Source organism: Eupeodes corollae, chromosome 2, assembly GCF_945859685.1.
Source record: "Eupeodes corollae chromosome 2, idEupCoro1.1, whole genome shotgun sequence".
NCBI classification, from domain to species: domain Eukaryota; kingdom Metazoa; phylum Arthropoda; class Insecta; order Diptera; family Syrphidae; genus Eupeodes; species Eupeodes corollae.
The window spans coordinates 110,022,772-110,039,404 of NC_079148.1; the positions used below are offsets into that span (position 1 = coordinate 110,022,772).

General features: G+C 29.6%; 3 protein-coding genes across 3 annotated transcripts; 1 reads left to right on the plus strand and 2 right to left on the minus strand.

Annotated features, from left to right (window-relative positions):
* Positions 1-257: 257 nt before the first annotated feature.
* Positions 258-987, minus strand: LOC129944261 (pupal cuticle protein Edg-78E-like). Its single transcript, XM_056053581.1, has 2 exons — positions 832-987; positions 258-736 (listed from the first exon to the last, which is right to left on the minus strand). The coding sequence occupies exons 1-2, from the start codon at positions 844-846 to the stop codon at positions 362-364; spliced, it is 390 nt and encodes a 129-aa protein (XP_055909556.1). The 5' UTR covers positions 847-987; the 3' UTR covers positions 258-361.
* Positions 988-4,660: 3,673 nt separating this feature from the next.
* Positions 4,661-5,366, plus strand: LOC129944259 (pupal cuticle protein Edg-78E-like). Its single transcript, XM_056053580.1, has 2 exons — positions 4,661-4,797; positions 4,864-5,366. Exons 1-2 carry the CDS (start codon positions 4,786-4,788, stop codon positions 5,245-5,247), a joined length of 396 nt encoding a protein of 131 aa, XP_055909555.1. The 5' UTR covers positions 4,661-4,785; the 3' UTR covers positions 5,248-5,366.
* A 3,419-nt stretch (positions 5,367-8,785) lies between these two features.
* Positions 8,786-9,434, minus strand: LOC129944262 (pupal cuticle protein Edg-78E-like). The gene is made up of 2 exons (XM_056053582.1): positions 9,380-9,434; positions 8,786-9,284 (listed from the first exon to the last, which is right to left on the minus strand). The coding sequence occupies exons 1-2, from the start codon at positions 9,389-9,391 to the stop codon at positions 8,907-8,909; spliced, it is 390 nt and encodes a 129-aa protein (XP_055909557.1). The 5' UTR covers positions 9,392-9,434; the 3' UTR covers positions 8,786-8,906.
* Between the last annotated feature and the right edge of the window lie 7,199 nt (positions 9,435-16,633).

Sequence of the window (16,633 nt, forward strand, 5' to 3'; positions counted from 1 at the left end):
TATATGCGAACAACAACCGTACAACAAATGTCAAAAGAAACAAGTTAACCCTCATCACTAATTAACATTTTTAAGCAAAAATAAAATTTATCATTCGGCTTCCTACGCACGTATTGAAATTGAAAATCGAACATCATAAGATGTATAGTCATCATTCATTAAACAAAGATCAGCCCAAAATAGCAAAAGATCTTTAACGTTTACCTATGCAAGTCTTTAAGGTCACAAAACTTCGAAATATGGAAAAAAAGAAGTAATCACAGTATACAAACAGTCAACTTTATTTTTAATTTTTAAACTTCAAAAAAAAAAAACTTGTACATTTTAAGGTCACTTTTGAATATTATTTTCCATGGTTTACTTAACCGTAGAATGGTTTGCTAGTGGTCCTGATATATTCATCCTTTTGTGGATGAGTTCTGATGTATTCAACAGCCCTGATGATAGCTTCTGGGATTGGTGGTGGAGTTGGTAAATGGGCGCCAACTGGATGGTAACCGTCTTGGTCAGCGGTGTAGCTAAAATCGATTTTGACACCCTCGGGAGAGATCCATTGGGCGGCACCACTTACACCAGCGGCGTTACCACTTTCTTGGACGGCAATTCCGTTGGTTGTGTCGAAAAGGTAGGCAAAGTTTCCTTCAGCATCGGCAGGATCGTTTTTCAGACTGCGGATTTCGGCATCCTTGTCGATGTTATCGGCAGCTGCAAGTCCCAAAAGGACTGTGACGAGGAACTGCAAAATGAAAAAGAGGACATTTTGTAAGAATAAACAATATATGTACTTTGATATGGTTTTCAAATGATATAACTGCAGGTATTTAGACTTACAAGTTTGAACAACATATTTGGTTTATTTGCCTGAAATCGAAGAATGACACTGGTTGAAATCTGTACAGCTGAAAGAGCTTTTATACGAAGTGCAAAAATAAAATTTGATTAAAAATTTAAAACTCTTTCGAGGTGAGATCCATAAAATTTATCAAATTTGATTTGGAGTTTGCATATTGTGGTATGCAGTTATGGTGATGACATTTTTGTCTTCTATAAAATCTCATCTTTTTCTCTAGTTTTTGCGTGTGTTATTTTTATTTTATCGAGGATTTGCATAAATAAATTTTTAAATTAAATGAATGCATGTTGGAAATGCGGATTAAAATTAACCAGAGCATGGCCATAATAAAAGTTGAATGTATTTTTATTTCAATTTAATTTAATTTTTTTGCATATATTATATATACTACATATGCATAGTTGAAAATTGTATAGCTTGTTTGGCGTTCATGCGGTAAAGATTACGATACGCTAAATAAATATTTATCCATGGCTATATATTATAGCGATGCACGATTTTATTAAAACTTCATCATCTTTTCTTAAATTTTCTGGGACTACGCATACATTTTGTTTTTAATTTTAACATTTATGGATTTTGTTTTCAGCCTTAAACTAACTGATATTTGAATTTCATGATTAAACGTCAGTTTTTACACTTGGGCGTATACGTACTATTTATAACTTTATTGATTTTTAATGCCTTTTTCAATTAGGAAGTTTTAATACGGTATAATGTATTTATATATGTAATTTTTAAGCAATCCAAAAGCTAAGCAATTACGCTCTGTAGAATTTATAGTTCACATACGCAGAAATTAATTGGTGGATTGACTTGTAAAAGGGGATAAGCTATAGAGCCAATGGTGATTTTTGGCATTAAATATTTTACGAATTATTAAACTGGCACTAGCATCATTACGATCTAAAGAGAGTTAACAGGGGCTTTTTAATGCGACGCACGTTTCGGACGTTTTGTTAGTGTCAATATTGGGCTTTTAAGACCAACTTTGCTTCTTTACCTTAAAGTAATATTTTCTTAGTTGCTGGTAACTTTGATGATGATTGACAGATGCTTACTTAGGACTCAACCAGTCTCAATATTATTAGTTTAAAATAAAAATAAAATAAAATGCACGACTGAGTCGCACGAACTTGCTACTGTATTCAAAGATAGCCTATTGGTTGTGTAGTTAGACAGGTGTCTAAAACGAATTAAGAATATCTCATTGGCGTGCGCAGCCATGTTTATGATGATAATGAAGGAATGTTATTAGTAGGTAGAAGGTACTTACTACAATCCAATCACATTCCCTCTTTTCTAAAAGTTTTCAAAATTTAAGTGACTTTTTTTGTTTATGATGATAATGAAGGAATGTTATAGTAGATAGAAGGTACTTACTACAATCCAAACACATTCACTCTTTTCTACAAGTTTTCAGCGCAAACATGGAATTATTACGTTCAGTTAATTTTTTGTTTTATATTTTTGTATGTGTTGTTTAAAGTCAGGTTCTTATGCTTTTTGGACTTTAGTTATGAAGTGACACGTAAGCAATAGTTGTAGAGGTTGTACGTAACACCTATACAGTTATACATACGTTGAAAAAGTTATTCTAATAGAAAACACATATTCTCTTTCTGGCCCGTTTCTTAAACTTGTACTATTTATTCTTTCATATATAGGCGAAGACAAGTAAAATCTGTGTGAAACAACCTAATTCGTAAATAATAATAATTTAAAATCATATAAGCAAAGGTACCAAGAAAATACTTCTTGATAGACACCTTAAAATAGATTTTTGATTAAATATATCATATTCGTTAATCCGATACAGTGGCGCTACACGGACGGCCTTTTGCTGGTATTTACAATAATTATTGTTATAAAAATACATAAATATGTACCAAATGCATTACTTTAGATAAAAGATAGGAATGTAATTACAATTTTGTCAAAATAATGCGCTCTTTCGGGCTCATGCACAGTTAATATAATAAAAAAAAACTATCTTAAGATTCAAAATTTTAGCTGAAAAATAAGTTTGTTTTCAAAAATGCCATTTTATAAATAAAAAATTCTTGATTTAAATTTTTTTTTTGAAAATTGTTAGAGCGGTTTTTTTTTAGAATTAATTTTGTATATATAAAATTTTTCAATTTTGTTTTAAAAATATTTTTGGTAAGCAGTTGTTAAGTGAGTTCACCTGTTTTTGAGATATAGAATTTTGAAAAATGAAAATTCAATATTTTCTTAAAAATCCAAACAAAAAAATATTGCATTTTTGATAATCAAATATTGTTAAGGCAATATAAGAGCTTATTAAAAAAAATTATTGAAATCAGTTTATAAGTTGCTGAGAAAATAAAAAAAAAAAATAACGGTTCTATGCGCGGTACCTTTCCTGAGCAATACTAAAAGAAGCCAAGTTACAAAATAAAATTTTCTATTACCGTCATGCCACGGGTACTAGTTTAAGCTGAACTTTGTTACCAAACTAAAAAAGTATGTTAATTTATTTCATGGAAGTAATATTCTTATCATTCTCTTTTAAGTCACACAGATGCTAGTTAGATCAGCTGCATTAGATCTTTTCACCCAAAACTTTTACCTCCAGATTCAAAAACTCGAAACATCCAAAAATATTTATTTAAAATTTGTTTGTGTAAAACTATTCAATATGTTAGATCTGAGGCTTCTTGACATTTATTTTTGGAGTTCGGTCTATCTATAAATCTATGGAAATAAAATTAGAAATTCCTTTTGCAAATAATTCCAACAAACCTGAAATTATGTCGGAGAGCTTCATTTATAAGACCTAAATACTTATCAGTTTGTTTTGTCAAATTACTCGAACTTTTAACGCCAAATATTTTATACATAAATAAATACATTCATATACACAATTCCATATTCAGAATATTTAGTTTTAGTTACGTACATATGTTTGCAAAATATTTTTCATTAAAAAGCCAATTTAAAAAGTAGAACCAGGTGGAAATGGCGCTATCCTAATTGTTTTGTTTTAACTCCCAAAAAGTTTATTTTATCAAAACAAATATGTACATAACAATTACCTGCAAATTTAACATAATATAGCGACATCTGTACTTACAAACATTTGTTTTCAAATTAAAAAATATATATGAATATTAATCATATTTCAATTTTTTGTCAAATTTGGGCTGACTTGAACTTTTTCTTTGATATCTCCAAAAGATTGTTTGGTACATTAAAAAATGCGTCTTGAGTAAATTAATTCAACACTTTGTTTTGTATTTTCTTTTCTGTACAAACCTTTAAATTTTCTGTTCTCATACCTACAAAGAAAAGAAAGCTTGTATCAAATTTGCGATTGTTACAGAAAAAAATAATTTCCAAATATAATCACACTCAATTATTATGAAGGATGTAGTAAAAAGAATTTTTAAAATAAAAAAAAAATAGCTCTAAGAAACATAGATATCCTACCACTTTATAATATTGAAGAGTTTTAATGATTTATCATTTCTTTAAACTTTTTGATATTATTTTGTTTCAAATTTGTACTAAATTTGAAGAAGTTAAGAATTTTAATGAACACATTATTTAAATTCTTATAGTTTTAAATACATTTATTTTATATTAAAAATACATCATTTAGTACGAATGCATGTATTTAAAAAATAAGAGCATATTCCTTCTCTATCACTATCATACATTTTACTAAACCATATCTTCTTTTATAGATATTTAATTATAATTTTGTACTTTGCAAAAATGCAATTATGCTAATATCAAAATTTCATGCAAAAATCAATGGCAGCGAATAGTTATTTTGATGAATTTATTAAAATCATAGCGATGCTCTGTTTATGTTTAATTTGAGTTTTGTGTATAAAAGCCGTTTGATTTATTTGGTGTATCATCAGATTTTTGTTTGCTTTTCTTCAGTGATCATCTAATTCAAAATGTTCAAAATTGTGAGTTTAATTAATTGTTTTTAACTCTTCAGATTAATAATATTTTTTTTTTAAATGTTTAAATAGATCCTCGTAACAGCCCTTTTGGGATTTGCTGCTTCAGCATCCATTGATTCAACTGCTGAGATCCGTAGTTTTTCAAATGTTCCAGCTGATGCCGAGGGTAACTTTGCTTACTCATTCGACACAACTAATGGAATCGCAGTTCAGGAGAGCGGTAACATTGCCGGTGTAACTGGAGCTGCACAATATATTTCCCCAGAAGGAATTCCAGTTCAAATCACTTACAAGGCTGATGAAAACGGATACCAACCATCTGGTGACCTTTTGCCAATCTCACCACCAATTCCAGAGGCTATTGTCAGGGCACTTGCATACATTGCTGCCCATCCCTCACAAGAAGAACGTGGACAAAAATTGATTGTCAAATCAATTCCATTCAAAGGATAAAAATATTATGATAAGTTAAAAAGTTTTTAATCGAAAATTCTAGTCAACTGTGTTGTTAAATGAAATGAATGAATGAAAATAAACTCTTCTACTATATTGTAGAATAACGATAAAGACCACTTTATTTCTTTAACTACCGAACTATATTTATAAACAAATTAAATTGTATGATTTCAATTATGTGATTACTATGTTAATTGAAAAGTGATCTCAACGTCCATCCAAATATCTTCTTTAATACCCCTTGAATATATTACTAACATCACTTTTTAAAAACAGGAAACAATTCTAAAATTATGCGCTATTTGTTGTGTTAACACTTTCTCTTTATATAGAAACTATAATTTGTGAAACAATATGGCTTAAAAAAATCTTCTGAAAAAGATCCGACTCACAGTAATAACTTGCATTCCCGTCCATTTGTCTAAACGATTAACAAAATATTAATAGCAACATTTTGTATCTTAAATTTTCGGGACTTTGAAACGGCAAGAAATGTAAAAATTTTCAATTTGATAGATCGGACTGAATACAATCACTTTCTTTGGCAAGTTAAAAATATCTTTCAAATTCAAAATACGCTTTATTTGATATACATATACATACATATGTAAATTTTGCCAATCCACTTAGTACTTACGGAGAAGTTGGTGTACAAAACCACATTTTTTACAATCTACATAACTGCTCAATGGGCCAATTTTGTCTACGTAGGTTTTTAACTTGGCGCAAAAGAATGTAAATATGTAGTAGTGGAAAATCTTACATTTGGTACCTATTACAATCCTTATGGTTTCATGGCCAAAATGCCCATTGTCTAGTGGTTAAAAATGGGATAACATTAATTTTGGAATTAAGGTGTGTTATCTGATTTCACCAATTTACAATTTTGAAATTTCGAGGGTTTTCTTTCTAACAAAATGTGTTATGTTTTGGTTTTTTTGTTTACAATTTAGTTGTATTTTTCAAAGAAAAGTGTATGTAATTTCCTTCTCTGTTTCACCAAAACAAAATCAAGTTGTTATTTAAAAGTAACAAACATTTTCAAATATAGCTAATTTGTAACTTTCCGCATTACCAAAGCAAATAAGTTTTTTTTTTAAAGTTTATTAGTTTTGTAAGAATATTTTACAGATGAATTTGTATGTGTAATTTATTTAACATTTTTTTGTCCTTTGTCGAAGTAAAAGTGTTAATATTATAATAACAAAAAAGTATCAATTAAATAATATTATAAATTTGGTTGTATAAAAAAAAAATAAAGCTTTAGCTTTTTAACCAAGGACAATTCCATGGAATTGCCGACATCTGTGGAATATATCAATCAACAGTATATGCATATGCGTGAATAAAGGTGTCACTACGGTAATCAGTTCATTGTTCGAAAATGTTGTATGTTAGCCTTAGTCTTTATTGATAAGGAGCCCTTAAACCTGTAAAGAAGAATCCCATTACCTTATTCTGTTATCATTTGCCAAAAAATCGGAAAACTTACAAATAATGTGTTTTATATATTTGTTGTATTTAGGTTGAAAAAAATGCTTTGTGATAATTTATTACAAGTTTGTGAAACAAGAACTTATAGTTCCCATCGAGCACCCGAATCGAGCATCAGTGAGCGTGGTTAGTAGACGTCTCGAAACCTACCGCGTGCTGTTGTCATGTGTTCTTTCTGTCTGTTGTTCTTTCTCTTCTGTCCTTTTGTCTTGTATTAATGTCTTGTGTTGTTATCACCTTACATAGTCTAGTCGCTCAAGGTGCTGTCTTCTTTACTCTGTACATTTATGTGCTGAGTAGTGTGTAATGTAATGCAAGAACTTATAGTTAATAGTGAAACTAACTAAAGCGATGAGTGGTTTTGCATTAACTATCACCAAGCTTTTCGTCTATGTAAAAAGATTCATCTTAATTCGATTCGATGTCGTTTGAAACATTTCCATTAAGAATTGCTGAAATTCTTTGTTGTCATGGTGAAATTGTAAAGTGGCTTCTATCTATAATTAAAGTACCGAATTTTCCTACTACTTGTCTTCGTTTTTTTAAAGGACAAAAGTTAACTGAAAAAATGTAATTTCACCCTTGGGTGAAATTAATAGTATGTTTATTTTATTGAATTGATAAACTGGAATCTACATTATTCCACTTCATCATAATAATTGTGATGTAATTCCATTTGTCACTCAGGATGGGACCCTCTCAAAAGAGATGAGAATGTTGTAGGATGTGACAGAAAAATTCTTCGGGTGACTTTTGGTCCGGTCTGCATAGATGGAGAGTGTGTGAATAACAACACATACAGTTTATTTTTTTTTTCAAACCGCAAGCTTTTTGGATCAGATTTTTTTTTTTTTTCAATTGAAAACAAAGAAAATGTTTTAGCATCTGTTAACTCCGTCCATATTGCTTCAAAAAGTATACCCTCAAGTCCAACTTCGGTCGTACTGTCAAATAAAGAGATTCGTTATTTAGCAGTACTACTCGAATGTGGAATGTCTTAGCACACTCTGTCTTTCCTAGTCATTTCAATACTCAGGAATTCAAAAACAATGTGTGCCGATATTTCCTTTCAAACCCTCTCTCCTTTTCTTAGTGCTCACACTGTGTCTCTGCATAATAAGGGTAGTAATATCAACTTGAGTGTGTGCTTATAATTTATAAAAAGTCACCTTAAACAGATTGAATAAGTTGATTTTAATGTGGTTCATCGCATCTTTCGATTAACTGACAAATCCTTCAAGAGTAATACTTGTCATGAAAAGTGCTTTCTCAAATTAGCCGTATGAATTTAGCTTAAAACTGTAGGTCCCCTCACTCAATGACAAGCTTACTCGCACACAGGTATGGTTGGAGATTGTAAGTCACTAGACCCTAATTCTCAACGGACTGTTGCGCCACCTTATGTATTTATTTACTATATTTCTTATATTAACTAAAGTCACTAACCCATTAAAAAAATAAGACCAGTACACAAGGAACTCTTAAATAAAAATAATATAAATGCCATAAACTATATGGTTTACAGCTTTGTGCCTGTACAAAGAAATATTGTATAAGCTTTCCAAGCTTTCTAAAGACATACTATGTATATCGAATTTTTGAGCCAAAGTTAGACTAAAATGACAACTCAAGAGCAGTGTTCTTTTTAAAAAACAGAATGACATCCTCAATGTAAAGATTGGTTCCTTTTTGTTTTGTTGTAAACAGATTTCAAAAGACCAATAAATAGACAATGGTTCATGAAATTTTTAAATAGAACTTTCGGTTAAATTACATTTGTTGTCAAACTTTAATCGTACTTGCTTTTGTAATAGAACTAGGTTCTCCCTGTTTAAGTAAAAGACGCACAAGTATTAAACTTCAAATACTTGGTTCTGATACGTACTCGTAGTTTGATTGTCGCCTATTTTAGAACAAATTCGTATCGGATACTGTTTCTATGCACAGATAGCTGTCAGTGGCAATGAAACATTAAAAAAAAACAAAAGATGACTTACCCTTTTTGTAAAAAAAAGTAGGAGAGAAAATAAAGTGATTTCGATTCGTTGTTCTACAATAGTAGAAATGTACTACATATATTTTCTTTTTCATTTTGTTAAGGAGACTAGAATTTTCGATTTACAATAACTTATTTAAACTTATACGAGTATATTTATATATTCTTATCCTTTGAATGGGGGTGGTTGGATGAACTTTCCGCGATCTTCTTGTTGGGGATGGGCAGCAATGTATGCAAGTGCCCTGACAATTGCCTCTGGAATTGGTGGTGGGATTGGCAAATGGGCACCAGATGGTTGGTATCCATTTTCATCAGCCTTGTAAGTAATCTGAATTGGAATTCCTTCTGGGGAAATATATTGCGAACCTCCAGTTACACCGGCAATGTTACCGCTTTCTTGAACTGTGATTCCATTAGTTGTGTCAAAGGAGTACACGAAGTTACCCTCGGCATCAGCCGGAATATTTTGATAGCTACGGATCTCAGCAGTTGAATCAATGGATGCTGAAGCAGCAAATCCCAAAAGGGCTGTTACAAGAATCTATTTAATGAAGAAAATAGAATATTAAGTACAAAACACGTAATAGGTAGTTGATATTAGTATGTTGTTAAATTTTTCAAAAAATATAAACTCACAATTTTGAACATTTTGAATTTGATGATCACTGAAGAAAAGCAAACGAAAATCTGATGATGGACTGATATAATCAAAAGTCTTTTATACCAAAAATTAAATCAAAGCATAAACAGAGCTTCACTTTACGATTTGAATAAATCCATCGAAATTGCTGCATTGCCATTGATTTTGGAATTAAAATGTTGCTCAGTTTATTTGCATAAATGCAGTAGTTTGACAAAGATGATTAAACAACTTATGTACTAGGTACATATATAGTTAAATATTTGTAATCAATTGAACGAGAACTCTTAGTTAGGTACTATATAATTAAAATCCAGTTTATTTAATATTTATTGATAGTCAATTATTATTTATTAAAAATTATAGTATGGTTTCCAAAAGGCAATAACCTCATATTAAAGTTTTAATAATCAAAATCATAGTTTATAGCAGCAAATAATTTGAAAGACATTAATTAGATTATGACTGTCCATTATTGCCATAAATGTTTAAAATTACAAACATGATTTAAGTTGACGAATAAAATCGAGTTAATGTTGATACAAAGAGAAGAAAATTGATGTTTTGACAAATTTAAATACAAAAATTTTAAAACATTGAAAACACTTAACACATTTTAGGTGTTCTTTTAATTTTGTCAAATAAAAAAAAACATTTTCCAGGTTTTCATCTTTGAAAGAAATGTTTTTTGGTTTTTTAATTGGGTACTGACCAGTCAAATTCAACCGAGTTGTCAATGTGGTCCTTCGATTTCTGAAAGTTGTCAAACCATCTTTAGAAACTAACCCCTGCTTTCATTATTTTACAAATTTGTACTTTACGTTGTTCAATCAAATTTAAATGAGTTGAATCTTTTTTTCACAAAAGAATTTGGTGATAAAATTGTATTTAAAATAAAATGAAAAAATTTTTTTAAGTAGAACCTACAGTTGTGGACACAAATTTAGCACACTTAAAAGGATACGAAATATCGTTTTTTTACTCGTATAAGTTTTGTTCTAAGCAACTTTCAATTTCATGTAGTCATTGGCAACAAAATTAAAAACTAAAAAGAGGCTGGCATGCGACCCACACTGATAACTTTCCATCCTGTCTTTCTATTTGTCTTACTTAAGAGTTTTTAATTTTTCGCGTTGGGTTAAAAATGATGTTAGTTGAATTATTCTTACACATTTAAAAATTGCCAATAATATTTTTCATATAAAGGTTTAGTTTGAAAATTTAGTTTTTTTAAATAGATATTTAGTCGAAAACAAATGTTTACACATTTAAGTAGCATTTCTTGAAATTTAACAAATTGGATAAATTAAATTAATTTGAGAGATATCAGAAACCAAACATCAATTTTTACCAAATTTGCGTAGTACATTTTATTTTTTTATGAAAAACGTACTGTTGGATTTTTACCAATTTTTAGTATTGTTTTTTTTTTGTAAAAACTAATATCCAATATCTTAATTTTTTGGAAACATATTTGAGTCGAAAATAAATTTTTACATACTTTTATTAATTTTTTTGTTTGGGCTTTTATTTTTTGTAAAAAAAACTGTCGATGCGATTTTTCTCAAAATTTTTCCAAATATTAAAAAAAATATTTCTTATAATTCAAAATAAGTTTAAAGCCAAAAAGTCGAAAATTAATTTTTAAAGTTTTGAAAAGATATTTGAGTCGACAATCAATTTTTACCACCTTTTATTAATTTTTTTGTTTAGATTTTTATTTTTTGTACAAAAACTGTCAATTCGATTTTTGTACAAAAACTGTCAATTCGATTTTTCTAAAAATTTTAAAAAATGTTGAAAACAATATTTCTTATAAGTGAAAATAATCTCAATGTTTTGAAAAGATATTTGAGTCGAAATTCAATTTTTACCAACTTTGAGTAATGATTTTTTTAAGTTTCTATTTTTTATAAAAAAACTGTTAATTAATTTTTTCTCAAAATTTTACTAGATGTTAAAAACGTTATTTTTCGTTGCACAAAATTGTTTTGGAGATAAATTTATTTTGTATTCGTTACAAGACGACAAATTTTGTTTTCATTTTTTTTATTTATAATTTTTTTATTTAAAAAAAATATATTTATTTGGTATCACGTTACAATATATAATATAAAATTTAATTCAAGTCTCTAGCGTTTTTGGTTAGCAAGATATTTAGGGTTAACCAAAACATCCACATTTTTTTTTAAACTGCTATGTATAACAAAATTTATTTGAAGTCGATATCCCTTCTGGTTCTTGACCTATGGGCAACGAAAAAAACGTCGCGAACGTACGTACACACGCACGCAAAGACATCTTTTTAAAAATCTTTTATTTCGACAATGTCAAAACTTTCAATTTATCAAATCGGAACCATTGCAATAACTTCTTATGGGAAGTTTATAAAACTGTTACTCTAAATAAATACATTTTATTGCGTTTTGAGAAAAAATACATAAGTTTGTAATTTAGTCCTTATACATTTTTTTATCTGGATAACCTCGAAAAGTACACTTTTCGAGGTTATCCAGTATTTGTTAATAATCAACTTAATAAATAAATCAAAATGTACTTAAATAGTCATATCAGAAGGACAATGATGCTCAGAAAGACAAGGGAAAGACAGTTTGTGACATATCCAAGCTGTTGGAGTGCTCTAGAAAAATAGTTTAAAACGCGCTTCAGCAAATTGAAGACCACACCAACAGAAGACAAAGTAATTTATCGTTTGTCAGCCAAGGATCCGTTTCAGAGCTCCAGTGCCATCCGCAACGAACTGAAAATAAAGTTATGATGTAAACATATCATCAACGACGGTAAGCAACGCCGATTAAATGAAAAGTTTCAAATAAAAACTTGAAAGTCAGTTAATGTTATGATCTGGGCATTTTCCTGGCACGGTATTGGTTCTAAGGTAAAAATTGCCTCAAAAATGGACCAACATGTGTACACAAGTGTCCTGGTAAATAATATGGTTCCTTTTTTAGAAGAATATTGACTTCTATGGAAATTTATGCATGATAATGACCATAAGCACAAATCACAATTTGTGAAGAATTGCTTGGTGGTCAATTAAATTAACGTTCTAAAGTGGCTAGCGCAATCACCCAATCGAAAAAATGTGGAATATCAAATTGAAAAACGAAAGAAAGACAAATTTGCAAGAATTATGGCAGTTCATTCAAGATGCATGGTATGGCATTCCGAGCCAACGATGTGTGGCTTTGGTTGATAGTTTGCCTAGAAGAATCAGTGCAATCATAAAAAACAAAAGATTTCTTTACAAATACTGAATACTTCATAATGATAAGTTCCATACATTAAAAGTTATCCATCTAAAACTTAAGTGTACTTAACAAATGCCCAGGTAAAGGAATTGTTTTAACAACTTTTTTAATTCCTTTTTTACAGGCATAACTTGTACAACGTTCTTTTCGGTAAAATCATATATCCCACCATATTGCATATAAATAAAATAAACTTGAATTTAAAGCCTTAAATTCCAAGCTTGAATTTAATCGGCCCAATGGTTTATAGAGTGTAAGTAAGAGTGACAACCATACAGATGGACGAAATTGTCAGACACAGTTTTTCCTACTTCTTTTCCATCGTAATGTCATGTTTGACTATAAAATCTCGCAATCTACACATACATATGTAATGCAAAATGACGTTTATTTATTTAAAGTTCGAATAGGTATGTATATGTTTATTTTCTAAATTAAATTAGTTTTTGAGAGGAATATGCTGTACATAATTTCATACTAATAACCTGCATTAAATTTTATTCTACCATCATCAGTTTCAACACTTAAAGTAAAATATAGGTCAAGGCCTTAACTTTTTTCCCACGCACTGTATTAATATTTATTTTCCAAACAAAATATATTGATTGATTGGCCTGCTACACAAATAATGCAAATTAATGAGGAAAAGATTTGTGTCGCTGCAAGGTGGATATCTGTTTACAGATACAAGTTGTGTTTCCATTTATAGATACATGAATTTAAATTTGCCTAAAAACATCAGCACTTTTTGATTTTTTAATTAATCACATGGCCTGTCCCTAGCCTCAGGCGCAGTGCGAATTAATTTCTCATAATGAGGCATATTTATTTTTACATAAAAAAAAATCTATTCATTTGAATATTCAAACAGTAACGCACAATATTTTTGAATAATGGTTGCTAAAATTACTGACCATCGTATACAGAGTGGCATTTTATACTTAAATTTGGCTAAAAATAATTGTTTTTTTAGGGTTTCAAAAACATATTTATGTCCAAAGTTAGGAGCCAGTAAAATTTAGAAAACATAAATTGTAGTACCCGTGGCATGATGTTAAGTACGTTGGACTGTCACGCCAGAGGTCTTGGGTTCGATCCTTGCCTATGTCATCTAAAGTCTTTGCACGGGTACTGCCTCTTGCGAGGAATTGACAAATTCTCCAAGAGTAACTCTTGTCATGAAAAAGTGCTTTCTTAAATTAGCCGTTCGGATTCAGCATACAAAGTGTAGGTCCCCTCTATTCCTGGCAACATTACTCGCACACAGGAATGGTTGATAGTTGTAAGTCACTAGGCCCTAGTTCTCAACGATTGCGCCAACCCAATTTATTTATTTATTTAAATTTATTTATTTAAATTGTTAGCAAAACAAATTAATAATTGTTGCTATATTTCACCATCAAATATGACACTATCTCTGTGTTAATTAGGCCGCTAATAAATGATACATGTGTGACGATATTTCCATATACATAAGTATATTTTTGCGATATAAAGTATTAGCATTTTTGATTACTTTTATGACTTTGTATCAAGTTTATGTTGGTACTCAAAACAAATCTTATTCATAGGTGATATGGTACCTTATGATTTTTTAATAGGTGGCTTAGACGTGATTATGTTAAACGATACTCATATTTTTGATATTTCCGCAAGCGCCCATAAAGACAAAAAAATTAAAAAAAAACATTTGTTTTACAGCAACAAATTAAAGGGAGTAGATTTTTGAATACTTATATAAAATGCTGTAGTACCCGTCATGGTTAGTGCGTTGGACTGTCATGCAAAGGGTCTTGGGTTCAATCTCTGCCTGTGCCACCTAATTTTTTTCACGGGTACTGCCTGTTGCGAGGAATTGACAAATCCTCCAAGAGTAATTCTGGTCATTAAAAGTGCTTTCTAAAATTAGCCTTTCGGATTCGGCATATAAACTGTAGGTCCCTTTCCATCTCTGACAAACATTACTCGCACACAGGAATGGTTGAGAGTTGTAAGTCACTAGGCCCTGGTTCTTCATGGACTGTTGCGCCACCTAATTTATTTATTTTATTTTATATAAAATGTTCGCAGTCCAAATGTTGTTTGAGGCTAAACGTTCTGTTCAACTTGATATAATAACCAAAAAAACAACTTTAAGTATGTTTATTTTGCATACACAAAGTTCAAAAAGTCTCCGTACAGTAGCTTTCTTTTTGTTGATTCTGAGAAAAAATATTTATTATAACAATATATTAAAAACAGGGGTGGAATCGGCTAAGGTGATTGTTGATTGTTGACAGTCAAAATAATTGAATTTGGTCTGTGTAAGGTGATAGTCAAATTGATATCTAAAAATCTGTCACTATAGAAAAATTTGATAGTCATTTTCCTAACAATATGTCGTTTCTGAATAGAGTTACCAGACGCTTACATAAAACTTTTTCAGTAACCCTTTTAAGATGCAGATTACGTAATTAAAAAAAAAAACACAAAAAAGGTATAATAGTATTTTAAACAGCCTATTTGATAATTGTCTAAAATGTCCTTATTTCTATTTCATCATGTTTCTAAAATATGCACATTTGAAAATGTTAAAAACATCCAAAAAAAGGGGTTTTCAAGTCTTAGTTAAACCTCAAAACATCACTGAACACTAAATTGTTTTTTGATTTGAAAAAGTACACATCTTTCTTTTCCAAATACAATCATCATCATCAATCAGAATCATTTTAGAATCTTACTTTGTTCTCATTAGTTAGCTTATTTAGCCTTAACTTGATTCTGTATATAGTTTTGAAGCCTTTAATTAAATACTTTAATAGTTTTGAAAAATACGGTTTGTAGTTAATGTTTAGTGCTGATTTTCAATCCATTGCTTAAGGTTAACAATTATCCGTTTTCAACATTAATTTTATATTTTTTTTAATATATTTCAAAAACTTGAGCAAAACTTACTTTTAAACCGTGTTGCCGTTTTTTTGTGTTGAGAACCGGCTTAGCGTTTCTTTTAGATTTTTGTTAGACAGATGAAATCCTACAACTTATTATTATTATTTTTTTTTCATATTTCATATTCATTAATTCATAATTCACATTAAGATTACAATCTCTAAAAAATATGGTAGAGCGTTTGAGAATTTCAAATTAAGTAGAGACTAACAATTTAATTTTAAAATCATAGTTTACAATGTTTATTTTTTTTAGTATTTTTTTAATAATCATAACCCTAAAATCATTGGTCAATGCGTTAAAAGACGATTTTTGAATGCGTTTGTCTTAATTATTCTTTTGAATGTAATACGTAGAGAGTTCCATAATTGAGTTGCATGGACAACAAATTTACGTTCAGATTGCAGGCAAACAAATCTTGGTTGAATTTGTCCAACAGTTTTTAGCGAATTTGAAAAAAATAATCGGTTGTACAAATAACGATAATACTGTGCAGCTGAATGGTAGTTCTAAATTTTATAAAATTATCAAAATTCAGACCCGTTAGTTGTTTAGTTAACATAAAATATTGTCTTAATATCTTATATTGAAGATGTATCTGGCAATGTTGTGGTATATAACATTAAGTTTTCGCCTTTGAGTCAAATTATCAAAATTCAGACCCGTTATTTGTTTAGTTAACATGAAATATGGTCTTAATATCTTATATTGAAGATATATCTGGCAAAGTTGTGGTATATAACATTAAGTTTTCGCCTTTGAGTCAACGCTACAGCACACATCCATACAGCAGAATAGGTAGGTAATATAAGAGATCTTACAACTTATGAAGACTTTTCGAATATTTTATGCTATTTCAACTGAATATTGAAAAAAGGTATTACAGATTTGGAAAACAAAGATACTAATTTTATTTAAAAAAAGATATTTCATAAATTTATATAGCCTTAAAAAGCCTTATTTACAGGCGTGTTTTCTAGAAATTTTAAAAAGTATAACATATTTCAAAAACCTGACGTGATACGTTCATTTTGAAGTCGGTTTGGAATT